The sequence below is a fragment of the Pistacia vera genome, unplaced genomic scaffold, assembly GCF_008641045.1.
Source record: "Pistacia vera cultivar Batoury unplaced genomic scaffold, PisVer_v2 Contig190, whole genome shotgun sequence".
NCBI lineage: Eukaryota > Viridiplantae > Streptophyta > Magnoliopsida > Sapindales > Anacardiaceae > Pistacia > Pistacia vera.
The window spans coordinates 677512-698806 of record NW_022195991.1 but is presented as its reverse complement, the minus strand read 5'-3'; the positions used below and the strand labels follow the sequence as shown (position 1 = coordinate 698806).

At 38.4% G+C, this 21295-nt stretch overlaps 3 protein-coding genes and 1 pseudogene across 5 annotated transcripts; 2 read left to right on the top strand and 2 right to left on the bottom strand.

Moving 5' to 3' along the window:
- The first annotated feature begins 436 nt into the window (after positions 1–436).
- On the top strand, positions 437–2522 carry LOC116127245. Of its 2 annotated transcripts, XM_031412886.1 has the most exons (5): positions 437–600; positions 686–831; positions 1029–1110; positions 1221–1337; positions 2202–2522. In XM_031412886.1, the coding sequence occupies exons 2-5, from the start codon at positions 713–715 to the stop codon at positions 2250–2252; spliced, it is 369 nt and encodes a 122-aa protein (XP_031268746.1). In that variant the 5' UTR covers positions 437–600; positions 686–712; the 3' UTR covers positions 2253–2522. The 2 variants fall into 2 exon arrangements, with proteins under 2 accessions (XP_031268746.1, XP_031268747.1); XM_031412887.1 differs by lacking the exon at positions 437–600 and having other exon boundaries at positions 607–831.
- Positions 2523–3150: 628 nt separating this feature from the next.
- On the top strand, positions 3151–3850 carry LOC116127302 (annotated as a pseudogene).
- A 1010-nt stretch (positions 3851–4860) lies between these two features.
- LOC116127244 (mitogen-activated protein kinase 12) lies at positions 4861–10177 on the bottom strand. Of its 2 annotated transcripts, none has more exons than XM_031412885.1 (11): positions 9985–10177; positions 9535–9696; positions 8778–9186; positions 8577–8704; positions 8367–8426; positions 8090–8239; positions 7794–7949; positions 7536–7673; positions 7356–7429; positions 5522–5623; positions 4861–5434 (listed from the first exon to the last, which is right to left on the bottom strand). In XM_031412885.1, exons 3-11 carry the CDS (start codon positions 9181–9183, stop codon positions 5200–5202), a joined length of 1449 nt encoding a protein of 482 aa, XP_031268745.1. In that variant the 5' UTR covers positions 9184–9186; positions 9535–9696; positions 9985–10177; the 3' UTR covers positions 4861–5199. The 2 variants fall into 2 exon arrangements, with proteins under 2 accessions (XP_031268745.1, XP_031268744.1); XM_031412884.1 differs by having other exon boundaries at positions 9535–9584; positions 9985–10176.
- A 2639-nt stretch (positions 10178–12816) lies between these two features.
- Positions 12817–20565, bottom strand: LOC116127301. The gene is made up of 4 exons (XM_031412962.1): positions 20234–20565; positions 18956–19474; positions 18645–18849; positions 12817–12875 (listed from the first exon to the last, which is right to left on the bottom strand). Exons 1-4 carry the CDS (start codon positions 20471–20473, stop codon positions 12817–12819), a joined length of 1023 nt encoding a protein of 340 aa, XP_031268822.1. The 5' UTR covers positions 20474–20565.
- Between the last annotated feature and the right edge of the window lie 730 nt (positions 20566–21295).

The window sequence follows — 21295 nt, the reverse complement described above, 5'->3', positions numbered from 1 at the left end:
CAAAAAATTAGGTTTTAAAAAAAAAAATATCTGCAAAACGGAGAGAAGATTGAGGGAAAAGAAAAATAACATACTAAAGAAAGAGGACAGGTAATGTGAAAACCGATGATGAGGTAGTTGATATGACAACCGTTACATCACTTTGTACAAAGAGTTTTTATACATTTAACATTTCTCAAATTATAAATCCCTCTACTTTGTTTAACTCTAATTGGTACTAGTAACAATTCTGAGGTTGTACAAAATATATTATCGTCGAGAATTAAACTTGGGATTATAGTTTGAGCACCTTTCTCTCTTACCGTTGGGTTACAAAAGGTTTTTATACCTTTAAAAGGTTTTTTATATGAGAAATACTAAATATATAAAAACTCTTATAAAGGGTCTTTGTATAAAATGATGTGGTAGTTGTCATAGCACTGGTTTATGAAAAGAAAGAGGAAGTTTATGTGAAAAAAGAAAAAAAAATTGGTGTGAAACTAACGGGTGTGACAACTGTCACATGACTTTGTACCAAAACTCAGTTTTTGCATCCCGCATTTCCCTCTTTATATTTAGAGGGCATTATTCGTTGATTCGGTAACTATAAGAGTAAAAAGGGTACGTATTAAGCCGGAGCTTATGCAAATAACCTGTTCGATAAAATGTCTGAATAATGACTTTTTTTAAAACGTTGCAATTTCAGTGATATCTTTGAATACCGTTAAACAAAATGATGCTCTACGATGGATTCCGGGAAATTCTCAAGATTCAAAAGTTTCGTAGAGTGATATCTTATACTGTATTCTATTGCTTTACTGCTGTCTTGACCTACGCTTACACTAGCAACACGTAAGTTTTCTTGCATCTTTCAATGGTGGGTAATTAATTTTTGGTCTTTTCTTGTTGTGGATTTCTTTCTTTTGCTGTTTTTGCCTTCTCCTTTAAGTGGGTTTGTTGTTGTTTTTGTTGTCAATGTTGTTTTTGGTTTTGTTTTTATTGTTTTTACTCATTTTCTTTTATGGGTTTATTTGGTTTTGGTGTTGCAGGACTAGGGCTGGTTATTCTCGAGGTGATCAATTTTATGCATCATACCCAGCTGGGACTGAGCTTTTAACAGACTCGACTAAGGTCCGTGAGTATTTGAAATTTTAAAAGGTCTTGTTTTGTGGTTTTCAAGTGTTTGTTTGACAGTTGTTTGGTGTTTGATGTGATATCTTGTGTCTTTGATGGATTTGTAGTTATACAAAGCCGCGCTTGGCAACTGCTTCGAAACGGAGGAATGGGGTCCGATTGAGTATTGCATCATGGCTAAACACTTTGAGCGGCAAGGGAAATCACCTTATGCTTATCATTCGGTATGCTTTAGAATGCCAGTAATTGACTATCATTTCTTTTCATGTGTGCTCTTTGCTGGTTGTTTATCACTGGGATCATTGTATATATTGAGAAGACTAAAATCGACAGTTAACCATATGAAATGTCATGGATATGCTTAATTCCAATGTTATAGTATCAGGTGTTCGATACCTTCTGCGTAGAACTACCTGCCTATCAACTCATGATCAATTTTGCTCTGTTTCTTTTTTGTGTATTTGGGTTGAATGATTCCTCGGAGTGATAGTTTCTATTCAACAGTTTCAATGAGAATGAAAATCAAAACCTTGTTTGTTGAACTCTGGTTATGTTCTAAATGGTGAGAAATAGTCATGAATCGAGGTCAGCATCTTTTTCAATTTGCTTACTTGAGATTTGAGCCTGAGTACCTGTATATCATGAATTGACTGCTTGCACTTGAACATGCAGTTACTTTCCTGGAAAACTTTTAAACTTGAGAAGTTCTATTCTTCTATTGGGTAGTTTATTAATCTGATTTATTGAGGGAGTGGCCTATTCAGTTCTTTTGGAGCATAATAAATCATTAAATCAAACCTATAACCAAATCCTACAGCTTAAATCCACTCATACATCTGCACTGTATTCATGTGCTTGTTAGATTGCTATTAATTTTCCAATCAAATTTTACTGAATTCTGGTTTTGAGCTGAAAGATAAAGATACTGATCGCTATTGTGGAAGAAACTAGGATGTTTTCCAGTTCATGTAAATTCATAGTACGTATATGATAAGTTTGGGGGTGGTAGTTATTTGAGTCTGCATCAAATAAGATTTTCATTACTCCAATGTTCTCTTAAAAGTTTTCTCTTTTCTTGGTGCTTGCAGAAATACATGGCACACCTTCTTTCTCACGGGCAACTTGACGGAAGTGGCTAGAATGGAACTACCAATCTATTGCGAAATGAATGAGTGAAAAATTATTTGTACACATATTGAATTAAAACCATGGATGTAATTGGATTTATCTTGTAGCAGCATAGAAAACCTGAAGCTCTAGTGTTTGTGAAGCCAGGACTGGCGCGTCACTGCCACTTTTCTTTCTAATTCTCTTTTTGTTCTTATTGTACATTGGAACCTTGGATGTTACGAACTTGGTTTAGATTAGATCTAAGAGATCACATTGCAGTCTTACTGGTTTCTTACGCTTCCCTGTTTATGTCTATATTGTTCAGAAGAGTTTGTGGATAACTTACTCTTAAGAAGTTCACCTATTACCTTATCCCTAAACAATATTTCATATGTATTATTTAGAGATTAATTGTAGCCAAAAGGCACATTTTTCACAAGTATAGTTGGCTAATCAATCACTGCTCAGTTTTATCTTCTAGTTCATGTGCAAGTTCAAGTTCAACTTTTCTACTCTAATAACCTACAAGGTTTTAAAAAGTCTTTGGTGAGATGGATATATCACGTCATCTGTATACTCATTTAATGAAGTTCTATTAAGTTATCATTTATAAGCTCATCTAATGGAGAACTATTACACATATATTAAATTAACAATTATCAATCATGGTAGTAATTCATTATAGGAATTCAAATTCATGTCAAAGTATGCTTTCCGTTTATAAATTACACCTTAAATTTCCACTTTAAAGTTAAAACACTCGCAAGGCTCAGGGGTCCCTAAGACTTTCTTTATAGCCACCCACTTCACCCATGTCCCAAACCCACTTATCAATTGGCTGCAGGGCGGCCCGTGAAAGACAAGGCCTAATTGGCCCAAAAGGCCCAACAAGCAAAAACTCAGCCCTTGACACCGGGCTGCTCTTCCATGATCGGTAACTTTCTTGAACTTGGTCCTTGGCGCATTAACATCTCTCACAAGCAAAACGTCAAACACCATCACCTTGAACCGAACCCAGGCTCTTGGAACCGCATCTTCGGCCTTCTTTTTCTTGACAATCCCATTGGAACTGGGTTTAGTTTTGCTGCAAACGATGAAGAAATCCCCAGAGATCAAATCTCAGTTGCTAAGCATCTTTTCGCAGCGATCACGGGTTTTCTCAAATCAGACCCCTTGTTTAAAAACAGACCAAATTACGTCACTGGTGAGAGCTATGCAGGAAAGTACATTCCTGCAACTGGGTACTACATTTTGAAGAAGAATTTGCATTTGCAAGAGTCAAAAAGAGTGAACTTGCAAGGAGTTGCGCGATTGAAAATGGGCTAATAGCTTAATAGACCCAGTAACTCAAGTTACAACTCATGCTTCAAATGCTTACCTTTCAGGTCTGATTAATGAGAGGCAAAAGAGCTAGTTGCAGAAAGGCGAAAGGGAGGCAGTTAAGTTAGTTAAAATGGGGAAATGGAGTGAGGCAAGAAATACAAGAAGTGGGGTCTTGAATTTGTTGCAAAACATGACAGCTTTAGCCACGTTGTATGATATTACAAGAAAAATCCCTTACCCAACAAGTTTGGTGACCAAGTTTTTGAGGATAGAAGAGGTGAAAGATGCCTTGGGAACCAAATAAGGGATAGCGACGCCGGGGACGTTGAGAAACCCCAATCTTGGCGAGGTTGGAAACTCCACTATGGATGCCAATTGTGGTGAGGTTAGAATAAACCTCACTGTGACAAGATTAATCAAAAGGTCACCTTGGTTGACTAAGTTAAGGATAATATGTAGAAATACTTACAAAGACAAAGCAAAATTTTATTTATAGACTTCTAAATGAAAGTTAAGGCTACTTCTCTTCCGTCAGACAAAACAAAAGTCAACATAACATAATAATTTTTTATTTCTCTTTTCTTTTTGCTCCTGCATCAGATAGAGTTCAAAGAATGTAGTGCAATTGTAGGGGAAGCTTTAGATGAAGATTTGATGAAGAGTGTGAAACTCATGGCGTGGATGAAGAGCACGAAATGGGAAGGAATCGGGAGGTTCTTGTTGGCTGAGAGAAGCTTGGCGAGTGGATGAAGAGCTTGCTAGGTATCTGCACAAACGGGGAGGTTTAAGCCATGTTGTTCTGTTGGGAGCAGGGCACCTTAAGCCTGTTGATCAGCCATTGAATTCTCAGGCAATGATTGAGGATTGGGTTCTTGATAAGGGTGTGTTTGGCAATGATCAAGAGGAGCCTTTGTCGTCGAGTTTCTAGGGTTCACTCTGAAACTTAAAATCACTCTTCTTGTATAACCTAATGCCCTTCTCAATGGTAATAAATAAATCCCATTCCATTGTATCTAAAACAGTGTAGATAAGTAAACTATTGCAAAAACCATTAACCGAGTCGTGTCTCAAATTTTCAACATCTATTTCAATTTAATCAGCAATAAATTCTACGATGAATGAGTAGTTGTAAAAATCATTTTTAGTCATAATCCAAAAATCTCTCGACCTTGTTTTACAAACTCGAATTCGAAACTTGAGAGTGAACCATATACCTGACTGTTCGCCTAAAACTTTATTGGACGAATAATAGAAATCTCATTCAAACACATATTGACAAAAGCTGCATACTACAATATAGCTATTTGGAGAGCCTACCACTAAAATTTCAATCATATAAAGTAAGATAATACAACATTTGAAGGTTAACAAATTAGTCTACAATTAGTTGTAGAATTGTTAATCATCTTCAAAAATTTTGGAAGTAAGGTCATTAAATGGAGGGATAGCTGCAGGTGGCACCTTCTCTCTAAAAATATGATAAGAGAATTGTATCTGTAGAGATTGGCTGGATCCAATTACATCAATGGTTATATAAAATAATATATGTTAACAATAACATAACTTCCTTGCAGAAGAATTTTCCAAGACTTGAGGGATCATGATTTATTAGGTACCTTTCTCTTTGTCTCTGTCCGCTAACTGAGGAGCCTCTCATTTGCTCACATCAACACACTTTGAAGCATTAATGCTATCACTCCTCAAAAGGGCTCCACACTTTCGATGGCTAGAGCCATTCTGCAAAGAAGCAGTTCTGTTAGCAGATTTCAAATCCGCAAAATCCTGCAACTTTGGAGGGCTCTGAAGAGTTGCCCGAGTAACAGAAGCAGTTCGCTTTTTTGTAAGATCAGTTAGATCAGTGGACTCATCATCGGAACTGATTCTTTCCCTGTAACAAACAAAGGGAAAACAATCAGTATACCAAAAATGATATAATGCATGCAGTGGGTTTTTTTTTTCCTTTTAACCACTTTACCTTGGCAAGGAAGTATATTTTCTTTGGAGTGGGATGCTTCTTTCTCTTTTACCATACTGCTCCTCAAGACGGGCAAACTGTCGCTTAAACAGTTCAATACCACTGTTGATAAAAAACCATAGTTGGTAGTCAATAATTTCTTCTTAGAAATAATAAGATGATAATAAGTAAGGAGATAACAAGATGCCAAGTTCTAGACCCGACGATCAACTTAGCTAGTTTATTGTCACTCCTGCCGTAATACAGAAAACGATTCTTAAAGAGGAAACAGCAACTAGTTATATTCAAATTTATGTTGCAGTAAAAGTACTGTTTATTGCTAAGATTTGCTTAGACACTAAATATGCTCACTAGAAGGCAAGGGCTCCATTTGGTTCACAATTTTGTGTTTTTGAGAAAAGTTTTTTGAAAAAAGTTAAAAAAAAAGTTGAATTGGACGGGTATTACGATATAGGATTTATAAATTAATAAAATACCCCTTATGTTTGTTTTTTTACAAAACACCCCCTATAATAAAACATTAAAAGTTAACAAAAACACTCCCAACCCATCCTCAAATACGGATAGCCGACCACCACCGCCGGAGGGTGGCCAGAGTCGCTGTATCGGCGCATGACCGACTGGATCTTGCCGGTCGTGAACCAATATAGCATTTTCCGACCAGACCATTGACGGCCAGATCTGGCCGTATTTGCTCGTCAACGACGGCCAACAAACGGTCGTCGTTGATGGTCAACGACAACCATTTGTTGATCGTCGTTACCGACTGGTTACGGCCAACGGCCAGATCTTTGGCCTTAGATCTGACATTTTCCGGCCAGATCCAGCGTGGATCTGGCCGAAAAAGGCTAGATCAACGCACTACCAGCCAGATTCAGCAGGTAGTGCGCCATCCTACCAGATTCCGGTCATTTTCCAGCAGTGGTGGCCGAAATCTGGTAAATGTGGATTGTTGAGGTGTTTTTGCAATTTTAAAAAAAATATTTAAGGGTATTTAATTAAATTAACAAATTAGGGGGTTTAAAAAAAGTTGAATAAAATTGAATAATATTGTGAGTTTTTGGGTAGTTTACTGTTTAACTTTTTTGGGAATACTAAAAGTAGTATTCCCAAAAACCAACCAAACGAAGCCAAGAAGATCTTAGATTTCTTAAGTTCCAAAGTGCTCTTCATAATTTTCCTTAATGCACAAAACTAGCAATTAAACGGATCTCCATTTGGCATAGTCCTATCTGATAATTTTGTAAGTTTCAACAAATTAAAATCGTATTGCAAATTGAAGTGGACTGTCAGAACTTGGGTTTTGACAAGAAAAATACCATAACTGACCTGTGGACATGACAAATGATGCAGTAATGGGAACACTTAAAGGTACTGTGATCCATGAGAATGATGAAGCAATGCTATCTACAGCTTTAACAATTTCAATGCCAAAGCCCACAGGTGATGGGAGTCTCCTTCTACAGAGGCACCTTTTGGTATGGAGAAACATCTCATATATGTTTACACTTGTTTCATTTCTTTGGGATAAAAGCTTTCAACATTATTGTTAATCATACACTTATCAAATTCATTGCATGTTTGGTGACGGTTTTATCTTATCAATAAGAACCTTTTGCTATGGAGAGCATCATATTTAAGTTGTAAACAAGTGATACATCTACAGACTAATGACTATTGACATAGTTGTCAACCGTATGTTTGGTTTATTCAAAGGGTTTCTAGGTAACTAGCAATATCCTCACAACCATGCATGGCACCTAAACAAGGGTTCCGCAGTTTTTGTTTCTGCAAATATTAAAACATCAGCAGTAAAAACAGTTGAGTTCCTGACCTTGGATACATAAAGCCAGTATGGTCTGTGCCTTGAAGGTACTCTTGCAGCATGTGTGGATGATACTCTAGGATCTGCTCACATTTAACAGAAGGTATACCATAAGGACAAGGAAAGCACTTTAAGATGAAACTGAGATAATGTAATGCCAACAAAAGCTAGCATCAGTTGCTCCAGTACCTCTCTATAAATTAGCTCTCTTACATCCTCGTTTGTCAGTTTCCTCCTTTCAAATTCAAACTCAAGTTTTGAAATGGGTTGCCTAGATATTTCATCTTTCCCATTTACCAGCCCACGAAAATATGGATCAGCTAAAGCCTGTTAAGAGAACAATGACCAGGGTGAGGAAAGAGATGCACACAAAATTTACATTATACTCACTCCACAAATATAATGATGTACAAAAGGCCATTTAAACTCGATTTCAGTAATTCTTATCTCTTCAGCAGATGGACGATCTTTAGGATCAAATGCAAGCAAGCGCTCAAGTAAACGCAAAGCTTGTGGATCTGCACCAGGGAATTTTTGTGAAAAAGGAACAGGGTGCTTTTTCCACAAGCTACTCAAATATCTTCTAGCCTTTTCATTCCGAATCTGTGGCCAAAAGGAACAATTGGAAATGCTGAGAGACAGTGACTTTGACAGAACTAGAATAAGAATTATGTTTTAACTTGATAGGAAATTAATTAAACAAAAACTTCTGCAAAAGCAAAGAGATAGATAAAGGTAACAACCGCTGCTATGGATTCCATGGAAGGAGTGCCAAGCAAATCAGTCACGAGGTCCAGTTGTTGCACCACATTCTTCCCAGGAAACAAAGGTCTTCCCGTTATCAATTCTGCAAATATGCATCCTATGCTCCATATATCAATAGCAGGGGTGTACTGCAGAAGAAGAAATTTCAGAAAACGCATTACTAAATACTTAAAGCAATTTCATTCAAAAGAAATATGTTATAATTCAAAAACAAATAATTGCGAGCTAGTTAAAAACAAAATCAGTAACCCATACCTTGGAGAAAAATGAACCACAGAGTTCAGGAGCACGATACCATCGAGTCGCCACATAATCCTTGGAAAAGCAAATATATTGATTAGAGGCTACAACATAAAATCAATATGAAGTACAATGCATTGTTAAAGGACTAATGCGTTAAAAAAGCTGATAAATGCTAATATAGTACTATAAGTGACAACTATATTGAATGAAGGAAACACATACAGTCCAAAAAATAGCAGAAGGAGCATCAGTAAATGATACACGCGCAAGCCCAAAATCACAAATCTTCAGTTTGCAGTCCGCATTAGCAAGAATATTTTTTGGCTTTAAATCACGATGAAAAACATTTGCTGGTAAAATGAAGACAAAATCATCAGAAAGATCTTTATTACATCGACGACGACGCGATAAGAAAGAACTAACCCGAGTGAATATATTTGAGAGCTCGAAGAAGCTGGTATAAGAAAAACTTATGATGCTCAGGAATGAGATCATCATTTGCCTTTATAACTTGGTCGAGATCAGCTTCCATCAGCTCAAAAACAACATACATATCTTTAAATTCTCTTCGACAAGGAGGAAGCATTATATGCTTTATTTCCACAATGTCTTGATGTCGCAGCATCCGAAGGAGCTTAATTTCTCTTAAAATCCTCGTGGCATCAGAAACATGCTCAAACACATCTTTCATCTTCTTAATAGCTACCCTCTCCCCTGTGTGGGTATCAACAGCAGACGCAACGACGCCATAGCTTCCTATGCCTATTATTTCCTGTATTTCATATTGACTTGCCTCACCATATTCCGTGAAGAATTCTTTGTCAAACATGCTCTGCGTTAAATAAAATGATTATTTCATATTTTGAACCCCCAAAAATAAAAATAAAAAATTAAATCCAGCTTAACATATTAAACGTGTTAAATTCACGCTTAACGAGAATACCTTATTACTCCTCTAGCATCTATCAGCTGCTAAACTTGTTAAATAAAAAAATAACAATAATAATTTCCATTTTACTAAAGATTCGAGATTCGCTAGATCAATTCTCTTCATTAATCAATAATTTCAGAATTTCACAATAAATACACACATAAATTGGCTAAATTTCACAAGAAAGCAGAAAACTCCATCAAAATTAAAATAATAATAATAATAAAAAAAAAGAATTCGAAAGCTTACTGTTGAGTTGGTTAATACGGAAGACGAATAAGCTTGTCGGTGGGAAAAACCTGCAAAATGATACGCGACTTGTTGAGCAAAACGCAAGCGTATCTTTATATACAGTAACTTTCCATGAAGCAACAGCCACCAAATTTGAACTTTTCAAGTTGACAAATTGACCTGTTGTCAAGTTGTTTTACTAGTAAATGAAATCATTTGAACTCGAATAACAAATTAAAAAATTAATAATAAGAAAATAAATAACTGGAATGGAATGATTCAGAGGAAGATGAATTTCGAATCAGTTGAAGAAAACGACACTCTCAATTTAATATAAATTTAATTAGAAAATAAAAAGACAAAAAAAATCCTCAAAATGCGTGCCTATCTTGTCGCCGAGAATACAGGAAACTTCAGAGAGGAAGAAATAATAAAAAAATTATAAGAGCGTAACTCGACAGGCCTTACCGTATCAAACGCTGTGGAGAGCTGAGTCAGTGACAGGTGGAGCTCCGAAGACTGAGAGTTGAAAATTCGGCGGTGAGGAGATCGTCGCGCGTCTTATCGCGTACAGCGTCGTTTGGCGTGAGTGAGGAGAAGATAAAGAATTGAGAGCGTAAGATTTGATTCGTTGCATGGATGGCTGGTGTTTCATGGGGCTTGACTTAAGCGTCGAGTGTAGGCCCCGCCGTCTCAGCTGTTCTGTTGCGCTGAGAGCCTCCAGTTTCTTGAATTTTTTGTCTTTTTAATTAGGTTTTTAAATATGAGGGAATTCAAGGACTGCAGTGAAATAAATTATAAATAATACCCACCAGAATTTCCGTTTGAAGAAGAGTGGGCTTGTGGCAGAGAAAAGAAGACACCTGTCTATCAGTGCCGTCTAAAATTGACTGAATTATCATACGACGGTCTTAATCAGGGGCGGACCATGAGGGGCAACTGCCCCAAAATATTTTAAATTTAATTTTCACCTCTAAGATATTAATTCTATTACAATTATGTCCTCCTCATCAAACGTCAACTCCCTCAACTTTTTAAAAAAGGTTAAAGGTTTTTTGTTTAATAGAAAACCTTCTGTTTGGCCTTTTTGAACAACCATAGTTTTAAAAATACAACCCTAACCCTTGTGTTTGGCATTTTTTGTAGTGAACACTGAACACTTGTTGAATGCTGATCATAGAAATATGATCCTTACTCCTATTTCTAATGGACTACTAGGTTATTTTGTTTAAATTTGAAGGAAAAAAACGTTTTTACTAAAATCTGTCAATAATGTTGAGAAGTTAATATAATTTTTGAAGATTAAATTAATAAAATTGTTGATAAATTTGAAAGTTAAATTAATGACATTTCCGAAGCCAAGAAGTACTCACTACAAAAAAAGCCAAACACACAGGGCTAGGGTTGCTTTCAAAAACCAGGGAGGGCTAGGGTCACATCTTTTAAACCAGCAAATGCTCACTACAAAAGGCGAAACACATAGGGTTTTTAATAAAATTAAAAATGGAAAAAAAATAAAATCCTTAAAAGGGGGATAATGGAGTATTTGAAAATATTAGAGTAACCCAAGTCCTAAATTTTAGAATTATAATAAAAGGGAAATAAATTAAAAATTAGGCTCAACAAACATAACATTCCCTTAAAAATTAGGAAGAATTTCAGTAATAAAACTTTAAGAAATGTGATTGACAATTTTATAAATTTTAAAAGAGATTTTTCAAATTCTAAAATTAATGTAATATTTTAACTTTTTTTTATCTAATATCAATTATTAAATTTTTTCCTATTTAGTCACTCCAAAGTATCAGTAAGTGTATTATTTGTAAGCGGATCTTGATTGAATGCATAAGAGAACTGTGCAGTTCAAGGGAAGAAATATGATGCAAGAATACAGTGACTAATGGCCATTTGCCAAAACGGATAAAATATAAGCATAATTCATCTAAAAAGCGGTAGAATAATGGAAGGATATATAAAGCATCATGTAGTGCATTCTCCTCAAACACCTGGTCTTTCCAATCCAATCAAGATTCATTGCCTATGCTTACGTCTAACATAAAAACGTAGGCTTCGATGATGATCTTTATTACCTTCTGCATTGGAAGGTCTCCCTTGACCCTCTGGCTGATGCTGCAGCTTCTGCTCAATATTTTGTTGTTGATCTGAAGGCAATGGCAATATAACACTCATAGTTGCATCGGCATCTAGTTTAGGTCTGCAAGGCGTCCTGGCTCGACTCCTTGATCGATGAGGATGCTCATTGTCCCGGTGTGACTCAGGTGCCTTCTGTTGATCTCCATTACCTTCTGCCTTAGAAGGCCTTAATTGACCCTCTGGCTGATGACGCAGCTTCTGCTCACTACGTTGTTGTTGATCTGTGGGCAATGCCAATAATAAAATCATAGTTGCATCGGCATCTAGTTAGGTCTACAAGCGTCCTGGCTCGACTCCTTGATCGATGAGAACGTCGCTCATTCCAGGTGTACTCGGGTGCCTTCTGTTGACCTCCATTACCTTCTGCCTTAGAAGGCTCAACTGACCCTTGGCGGATGATCTTGCTTCTGGCAATTCATGATGATGTCTGAGAGCAGTATAGCATTTGCAGTTGTGTCTGCACCTAGCTGGTTGATATCATGCTGTGTGAGAGGGCGGTAAACATTTCTGGTTGTGTCTGCATCTAGCTTATGTCTACGACTCCTTGTGGTTTGACTCCATGGTAGCTGCTGTTGCTTTTTAACCAGTTGTGACTTGGGTGTCTTCGGTTTATCACAAGTCTCAGTAAGCTGTTGTGCCTTCAGACCACATACAACGATATGCTTCCAATCTCCATGAAATCTTTGCTTGCTGCTGCAGGTGCACCTGTTCAAGGACTCCTTAAGATACTCTTTTACGGCAGGCAAGGGAGATTCCCCAACCATGAGTTTTCACTAACACCCTCTCCGTTCAAGCAATATAAACTCAATAACTTGGTTTCAACTTGTTTGATGCTCTAATGATCGACTTTCCCCCTTATTAATCTATGTTCTCGTTCTTGCAACTGCTTTTGTTCTTTGATCACTTAACATTAGATGCTCTGTCTGTGCATGGACTCTCTGTCAGCCGCTCTTGTTGCTCCATACCCCAATGGTTTCAGAAGCACTTGGGATATTTACTAATTGATCTTCTGCTCTGTCATTCCTAACCTCAGTTTGTTGTCTTGTAGCATATTTTTTCTTCAACACCTATTTTGCTGCCTGGACACTGACATATATTCTTCGCACACTTCAAGATGTAGTTTTTGCATACCATTCAGTTCTTCAATCACCTATGTTGTTGATTTTGGGACAATTTGTCTTCATCACTTAACTCCTCACTTGGCCCTGTAACATCACAATAATGAAACGCATTATTATTTTTTCACTAATCAAAGTAATGTCAAAAGATTAATACAGCCACTTGATAAATCTTAAAATCTGATAAGCCAGCAGTGCATAAAGTCTACACCCTTAAAGGGGTAAAAAGCATTAGAAAGGTTGTTAAGGAGAGGGACCACAAAGTACAGGTGTCATTGGGGTGGATTCTGTTTTGGAGAATACAAATGTGTGAGAAGGGTAATTGGGGAAAAGGGAATTAGTATATATCAGCAGAGTTGTAGTAGGTCTTTATCTTTTGAATTTGGGTTGATAAAAAGTGGAGGTTCCTGGCTCCTCGAAACGCCAGGGTTTAGGATAATTCCATCCTCATCTGTTCTTTTGCTTCATTTCTTCTGTTAATACAAGTAGTGCAGGACTTGCATGTGTCTTGAGTTGTGATTGATGTTGTGTGTTGGTTGATTTGTGTGAGAATTACTGTTGGTTGGGTGGTATTTGATTGAATCTAAAGGTGGTTGATTCAATGGTATCAGAGCCAAGTGGGGAATGGTAAAATCCAAAATGGAAACTAGGATGGATAATGTGGAGAAGGAGATGAATACAGTAAAAGAAGACATAGGATCCTTGAAAGTTGACATGGGTAGTGTGAAAGAATATTTGACAGAAATGAGGGAGTTAATGCGCATGAGAGAAGAGGAGGAAGGAAGAAGAGAACAAGAAAGAGAGAAGACTTCTTCATCGGCAGAGAACAGAATGTTAGTAGGGATAAGGAATCAGAACGTGAGACAGTGGGAAAGACGAAAAAAGAAACAACCGGAAACTGGAGTTACCATCTTTAATGGTGAGGATCCGTTGGATGGTCCTTCAGAGCAGATCGCTACTTCGCCATTAATCAATTCCAAGAGACAGAAATGGTGGGAGCAGCAGCAGTTTGCATGGAGGAAGAGCTTTAAGCTGGTATCAATGGGTCGAATCCAGAGACCTTTTCAGTCGTGGGAAACTTTCAAGACAGCCTTGATTGACCGTTTTCGACCCTCATTTAAAGGATCAGCATATGAAGCTTTGTGGCCTTGGAACAAGAGGGGACAGTTACTGAATATAGGGAACAGTTCGAACCAGTGCAGCACCATTGAAGGACCTGGGCGATGAACTGCTCAAGGGATTTTCGCGAATGGCTTAAAGGAAGATATAAAAGCTGAGCTTCGTTTGTCTCAGCCAAGTACGTATTGGGCTGATGGATCAAGCCCACCGGATTGAGGAGAGGAATTGGATATTGGATAAACAAGGCCCAAGCCATTTAGAAACCAAATGGGCCGTGGAGAGCCATATTACGGTCAGCCCAAACCCGGAACTTACGCGCACTAACTGGTCGACTTCAGTGCAAGACCACCAGATTCTTCTTCGTTAATGCCAACCTTCAACAAGATCACCGATCGAAAAGAGAAGACGACGGAGTCTGTGGGGTCCGTCAACCGATCTGACAATTTCCGGCGGCTTTCTGATGCTGATTGCAGTACAAACGAGAACGTGGCTCTGTTACCGCTGTGACGAGAAGTATGGACCCAACCACCGATGTAAAAACAAGACGCTGCAAGTGCTGTTGCTCCGGATGACGACGAGACAACACCCGCGGAAAATGGAACAGAAACTGACGAAGAAGTCAACGGTGAAGGTAAATCTCTAGCCCTGTCGATGAACTCAATTGGGGTATTTCTTCGGGAAAAACATGAAATTACAAGGGGAGATTGGGAATGAAAGGGTGGTGGTTTTGGTGGATAGTGGGGCTTCCCACAATTTTGTGTCCCACGGGGTTGTACAAAAGTTAGGGCTGAAGGTGGATGAAGGAAAGCCTTTCGGAGTAATGGTTGGGGATGGATGTACCATTCGGGGTAAGGGGATTTGTAAGGCAGTGAGGCTGAAACTTCAAGGAATTGAGATACAGCAGGAGTTTTCCCTTTTGATTTAGGAGGTGCAGACGTGTGTTTTAGGGGTTACATGGCTGAGTAGCTTGGGGGATGTGAGTGCCAATGGCAGAGATTAACTATGGAATTTGATTGGGAAGGGAAGAGGGTGAAACTACGAGGGGATCCCCTACTGTAAAGACAGGGTATCACTTAAGACTATGGTTAGGACTTACAGGCTGCAGGAAACGGGTATGTGGTGGAATTTGGATCCATAGGGTTGAAGGAAGAGCCAATACAGGAGGAAACTAAACGGGGATAATTGAGTTAATAGACAGGTACCCACAACTGTTTGACCAGAATCCTAAATTACCACCCATAGGACCCATGACCATGCCATAGAACTTCAACCGGTTCTAAACCACCCAATATCCGACCCTACAAATACCCGTATTTTCAGAAGAATGAAATCGAGAAGCTGGTTGGGGAAATGTTATCTGCAGGGATTATCCAGCCTAGCGTTAGCCATACGCCAGCCCTGTTTATTGGTCAAAAAGAAGGATGGAAGTTGGCGATTTTGCGTGGACTACAGGGCATTGAACGATATTACCATACCGACAAATTCCCAATACCAACCATTGAAGAATTACTTGATGAATTAGCCGGGGCAACAATTTTCACTAAACTGGACCTGAAGTCAGGGTATCATCAAATCCGGGTGCGCGAGGTTGATGTTCCCAAAACAGCCTTTCGCACACATGAGGGGCATTACGAGAGTCCTGGTGATGCCTTTTGGACTCACTAATGCACCCTCACATTCCAAGCATTAATGAACTCAGTCTTTAAGCCAGTTCTCCGTAAATTTATCCTGGTCTTCTTGATGAATCCTTGTGTATAGCCCCTGCCTAACCACACACATTCAGCACTTACAACTCACTTTTCAGATTTTGCAGGAACACAATCTGGTGGTTAACAAGAAAAAGTGCTCTTTGGCCAATCTAAGCTGGAATATTTGGGTCACCTAGTCTCGGGTGATGGAGTTGAGGCAGATCCGAAAAAGATTGAAGCCATGGTCTCTTGGCCGCGACCGGTAAATGCGAAGGGATTGAGAGGTTTTCTTGGGCTGACGGTTATTACCGGAGATTCGTAAAGTTATGGTTCAATTGCACAGCCCCTTACTCAGTTTAAAGAAGGACTCTTCATTTGGAATGATTGGCTCAATTGGTTGATAGATCAAGGAAACCATGACGACCGTCCCTGTTTTAGCAGTTCAGATTTCACACGGCCCTTTGAAATTCAGACAGAAGCATCGGGAAGAGGTCTCGGGGTGTTTTGGTACAGCAGTCTCGCCGATCGCATTTCTCAGCAAGGCATTCTCCTACAGCTAGGTTGAAATCGGTTTACGAGCGTGAGTTAATGGCATTGTCTTTGCAGTTAGGAAATGGAGCCATTATCGTTGGGCAGAAAATTCTCATCAAAAAATGATCAGCGCAGCCTCAGTTTTTAACGGATCAACGATCAAAAACCCGGAACAAAACAAATGGATCTCCCAGAATGGGTTTTACCTTGACATTCAGTATTACCCAGGGGCCTCCAACAGAGTAGCAGATGCTCTTTCCCGAAGAGAAGATGGAACGAAGAGGTCCACCTTTCAGCATTATCTACGGTACAGTTTTCTGAATTTGAGGAGATGGCCACGGAAGACATACAGATCCGAAACTCAGGGAAATCATTCAGGATCTTCTGTGATTCTTCTAGTCGACCCAACTATCATATCCGCCGGGGCGACTGGTCACATTATTATTAGAATCTCGGGGTCTTGACGAATTCAGAAACAGGCGGACAGAGCGGGGCTATCGCACTCACAGAAAAGGAAAGGCTTACTAAGGCGGTAATGACATCGAATTGGCGGTTACCTGAATAGGATTATAACTAATCTCTGATCGGCGATTAGATCGATCTGGTGAGGAGAAGGGTTGTTTACCCAGAATCCATAGAAGAGGAACGGGCATAGGTTATAGTTGTTCCTTTTCAAACTCTGCAGCTGACTAAAGTCAGCCAATGGTTACCGAACTAGACTAGCATGATCAAAATCTCGTTCTTTATTGATTGATATCCTCGTAAGCTTTCTTTACTTATTTTTTATGTTGGTTATTCCAAAAGAGTCCAGATTTGTGTCCAAATTACTGACTGAATTCCATCAGAGTCCTAGTGGCGGTCACTCGGGTTTCTTCAGAACCTACAAAAGAGTATCTTCAGTAGTTTATGGGAAGGTATTCGGGGAGATAACAAGCTTCATTAAAACCTGTACCACTTGTCAACTGAATAAGCAGTCATACATTAAAACCTGCCGGACTCCTCCAGCCTCTCCCCATTCCAGAACAGGTCTTTGAGGATATTTCTATGGACTTTATCGGGGTGCCACGTTCGAAGGGTGTTGATACCATCTTTGTTGTCGTTGACCGCCTAACCAAGTACAGCCATTTTTTTAGTCTCGGCCACCATACAATGCAAAGGATGTCGCCACCATTTTGTTAAGGAAGTGGTCGTCTGATGGTTTCCCAATTCCATTGTTTCTGACAGAGACAAACTCTTTTAGAGTCAGTTTTGGCAAGAGTTGTTCAAGGCTAGGTAATGTTCTGAAATTTAGTTCGGCTTACATCCGCAGACTGATGGGCAAACGGAGGTGGTTATAGGTGCCTCGAAGCGTATCTACGCTGTTTCTGCAGTGCTCAGCCCCCGCAGTGGCCTAAATGGCTTCACTGGGCAGAATACTGGTACAATACAAATACACGGGTCCATCCGCATGCCGCCTTTCAAGGCCCTCTATGGACGAGATCCTCCCACCCTTTTAAAACTCACAGACTGTCCATCTGCGTGGAAGAGATCAATGTCCAACTGACTGAACGTAATGCCATTTTAGGGGAGCTTAAGGACAATTTACTTGCGGCTCAAACTCGCATGAAACAGAATGTGATCTTCATCGGCGAGATGATTGTTTCCAGCCTGGTGACTCAGGTTTCCTGAAGCTTCAGCCCACAGGTTTAAGTCTCTTGCCCGAAAGATGAACGAGAAACGCCCGTTTCTATGGTCCCTACCCTGTTCTGGAACGCATAGGACCAGGGCTTATAATTGGATCTGCCGTCCACAGCCCGCATTCATCCTGTCTTCCATATTTTCAGCTCAAGAGGAGCTTACATCAGTCGGTACCCATCCAACCCCTTCCTGACTCACTCTCTGAAGATATGGAATTAATGGTCCAACCAGATACTGTTTTGGCGATGCGAACCCTGTCAGATGGGTCTAAAGAAGGTTCATCAAATGGCAGCATTTACCTGATTTTGAAGCCACCTGGGAACCATTTGAAATGATTCGATTACAGTTCCACAATTTCACCTTGAGGACAAGGTGAATCTTCAAGGGGGGGTATTGATAAGCCAGCAGTGCATAAAGTCTACACCCTTAAAGGGCGTAAAAAGCATTAGAAAGGTTGTTAAGGGAGAGGGACCACAAAGTACAGGTGTCATTGGGGTGGATTCTGTTTTGGAGAATACAAATTGTGTGAGTAAGGGTAATTGTGGAAAAAGGGAATTAGTATATATTCAGCAGAGTTGTAGTAGGTCTTTTATCTTTTGAATTTGGGTTGATAAAACAGTGGAGGTTCCTGGCTCCTCGAAACGCCAGGGTGTTAGGATAATTCCAATCCTCATCTGTTCTTTTGCATTCATTTCTTCTGTTTAATACAAGTAGTGCAGGACTTGCAATTGTGTCTTGAGTTGTGATTGATTGTGTGTTGGTTGATTTGTGTGAGAATTACTGTTGGTTGGGTGTATTTGATTGAATCTACAGGTGGTTGTATCAAAATCCAATGCTCAAACCTGTGTAAGATACAGAAGCTGTGTCTGTTGCTCTTGAAACATATTTTTTTCTTCAATCACTCTATTTTGCTGCCCGTGCACTGATGTATATTCTTCACACACTTCAATCTGAAGTTTTTGCAAATGATTTGTTTCTTCAATCACCTCATGTAGTTGATTTTGTGGACAGTTTTTCTCTTCATCATTCAACTCCACACTTGGCCCCTGTAACATCAAATTAAAAGAAAAGTGTTATACACTATATTAATGATAATGTCGAAAGGATAATATTCAGCCACTTTACAGAATCTTAAAAATTCAATGCTCTAACCTCTGTACGATACAGAACCTCTATTTGTTGTTCAGTAGCTTCAATGCCCTCTCTTAATGTTTCACTTTGTTCTTCAACTTCACATTTTTCAACTGCATGCTGTTGCTGTTCCTCAAAAACTACAATTTGCTTCTCCTTTACTTTGCTGTAATCATCAATTATTTCAAGTTCTTGCCTTTCAGCTTGACAATCTTGACAATCTTCTTCAAGTTTCTGTTCTGTCAAACAAGTTTCAGAAGCATTTGGAATACTTACTAATTGATCTTCCATTTGTCTTATATTCGTCCTCTCTCCCATTTCTTTCTCATCCTCAATATCACCATAACCAACACCAATCATGTACCGTCCATCATTTTTACGCACAATTTCCCCACTCTCACAAAGCCTCCTCAAATGATGACTCAAAAAAGCCACATGCCCACAAGGCAAGCCCTCAAATTCTTTCTCAATAAACCCTGAGATTGACTCCTCACTCGACCCCGCTTCCTCATTCAACTCTATAATTGCCGTTCGAATCATCTACTACACCCACCAAAAAGAAATAATAAAATGTGTAAAAAATTAGCTCACATAACAAATTTTACATTTCAGGTTTCAGAAATCCCATATATGTAACAGTATCCCCTTTAACCCACTGTAATACACCAAAAAAAAAACCTACACCCATCTTATTTTTTCATTACTTTTTAACATTAAATGCTAAAGTCAAGGAAAATATTGGTCCTAAAAGAAATGGTAGCACTTCCAGATTGCAAACTAAACTAAACCCAAGCGTCCTGGAAGTAGATTTCCAATTGAATCTAACCAAAATGAAGCCGTTGCTCCAGCCTCTAAAGAACTATCATAGAAAATTCTCAAGTAGAAGCGTCCTGAAATTTTTATGTGAACCAAGGGTGATGCGTGAGCTAGCGTCTGCCGTCTAGGCATTTACCTTTGTCGCAGGTAAAAAAATAAAAAATAAATTTCAGGACGTCCTGAAATATTTTATAGGTGGAACAAAAGTAAGTGACTAGATGCTAACTTCTAAAGGACGTCTGCACTAATGATTTACCATATCTATCATTTGTCGATTTTACATAAAAATTGTAGATATTTTGAGGCTCACATTTAGAGATAATTTTCCTGGTTACAAGCAACAAAAATTAAACAAAAGTGCACACTTCCATAACAGTATCAAACTGCATTTAATTCATTCACCCAAATTGAAAAACAAAATTTTGCTTCAGAAAGCAATAAGAACACTCTCAAAAAACAAACCAAAACAAACTCGAAACTCACCGAGGCGTAGGGAGGGTGAGTGGGAGTGTCAAAATTTTGAAACATTACATGTAATTTGTTTTCAATGTATGACTTGGCCTCCTGAGTTAGGGTTCCTGATGGGTTAGAGCCCGTTAGGGTTGTGAAAATGGAGTCTTTAAGCTTGCCCATAATGTGTTCGTGTCTTTGCTTAGCACAAGTTTGGTTTTTGCCATCTGGGTTTTGTGGAGGCAAGCCATGGAGCAGCCGACGTGACTCCATTCTTGCGAATTAACCAGAAATTAAACCTAGGGTTTAACACTAATAATGAACGGTTTCCGCATTTGGGGAAGAAAGATTACGAGATTTTTGTAAACAGGTTTTGAAAGAACGTAAAAGATTACAACTATTAAGGAAACTGTTACGTTAGGATAGTAAGAAAAAATTAAAGAGATTATTAGATCATAAAAGTAATATTGTTCTCAAAAAATAAATAATAAGTTATAAGGAGGAGTAATCAGTAATTTCATTCTGACTCTCTGCCTATCAATAATATAATTTCAAACTTATTTCCATGTTTAGTGATTGACCTCAATTAAGATATGATTAATCAAATTTTATAAAAGGAAATATTTTGAATGAAATAATAACATTTATTGAGATTATAATTAGTGGCTATCCTCATCATAATTTCATTTGTCAATATATAATCCAATTTAACAATCATAATCCAATGACTTAAAATTATTAAATTAATATTAAAAATAATCACTTCTTTAAGTACAATTTTTAGTATAAATTTACATCAAAAAATTTGAGAGCAATAGTGTTTTTTTTTTTTTTGGCTAAATACATTTTTGTCCTTGAGATTTAACATTGATCCTTATTAGTTAAGAATTGTCTAAAAGTTTTCGTATAAGTCTAAATTACCCCTAATGCTGTCACTGTTATCTAACAATTATGTTAAAAAATCAGAAGAATTATGTTAATTATAAGAAAATATAAATTAATAGACTAGGGGCATTTTAGCCTTTTAAAAAAAACTTCAAACACCCTTAACTAAGGACCTAAATGTTATTTCTAGAAGACCGGTTGCGGAGAATC

What these genes read in the sequence shown, in the direction of transcription:
- LOC116127301 (XM_031412962.1), bottom strand. Translation starts at nt 20,473, where the DNA reads ATGGAGTCACGTCGGCTGCTCCATGGCTTGCCTCCACAAAACCCAGAT. An exon ending in AGGTTCTGTATCGTACAGAG is followed by an intron (nt 18,850 to 18,955) that starts GTTAGAGCATTG and finishes TTGATGTTACAG; the next exon opens with GGGCCAAGTGTGGAGTTGAA. An exon ending in GCTTCTGTATCTTACACAGG is followed by an intron (nt 12,876 to 18,644) that starts TTTGAGCATTGG and finishes GTGATGTTACAG; the next exon opens with GGCCAAGTGAGGAGTTAAGT.
- LOC116127244 (XM_031412885.1), bottom strand. Translation starts at nt 9,183, where the DNA reads ATGTTTGACAAAGAATTCTTCACGGAATATGGTGAGGCAAGTCAATAT. An exon ending in CCATGGAATCCATAGCAGCG is followed by an intron (nt 7,950 to 8,089) that starts GTTGTTACCTTT and finishes TTTTGGCCACAG; the next exon opens with ATTCGGAATGAAAAGGCTAG. An exon ending in ACTGGCTTTATGTATCCAAG is followed by an intron (nt 5,624 to 7,355) that starts GTCAGGAACTCA and finishes TTTTATCAACAG; the next exon opens with TGGTATTGAACTGTTTAAGC.
- LOC116127245 (XM_031412886.1), top strand. Translation starts at nt 713, where the DNA reads ATGATGCTCTACGATGGATTCCGGGAAATTCTCAAGATTCAAAAGTTT. An exon ending in TACGCTTACACTAGCAACAC is followed by an intron (nt 832 to 1,028) that starts GTAAGTTTTCTT and finishes TTGGTGTTGCAG; the next exon opens with GACTAGGGCTGGTTATTCTC. An exon ending in TTTTAACAGACTCGACTAAG is followed by an intron (nt 1,111 to 1,220) that starts GTCCGTGAGTAT and finishes ATGGATTTGTAG; the next exon opens with TTATACAAAGCCGCGCTTGG.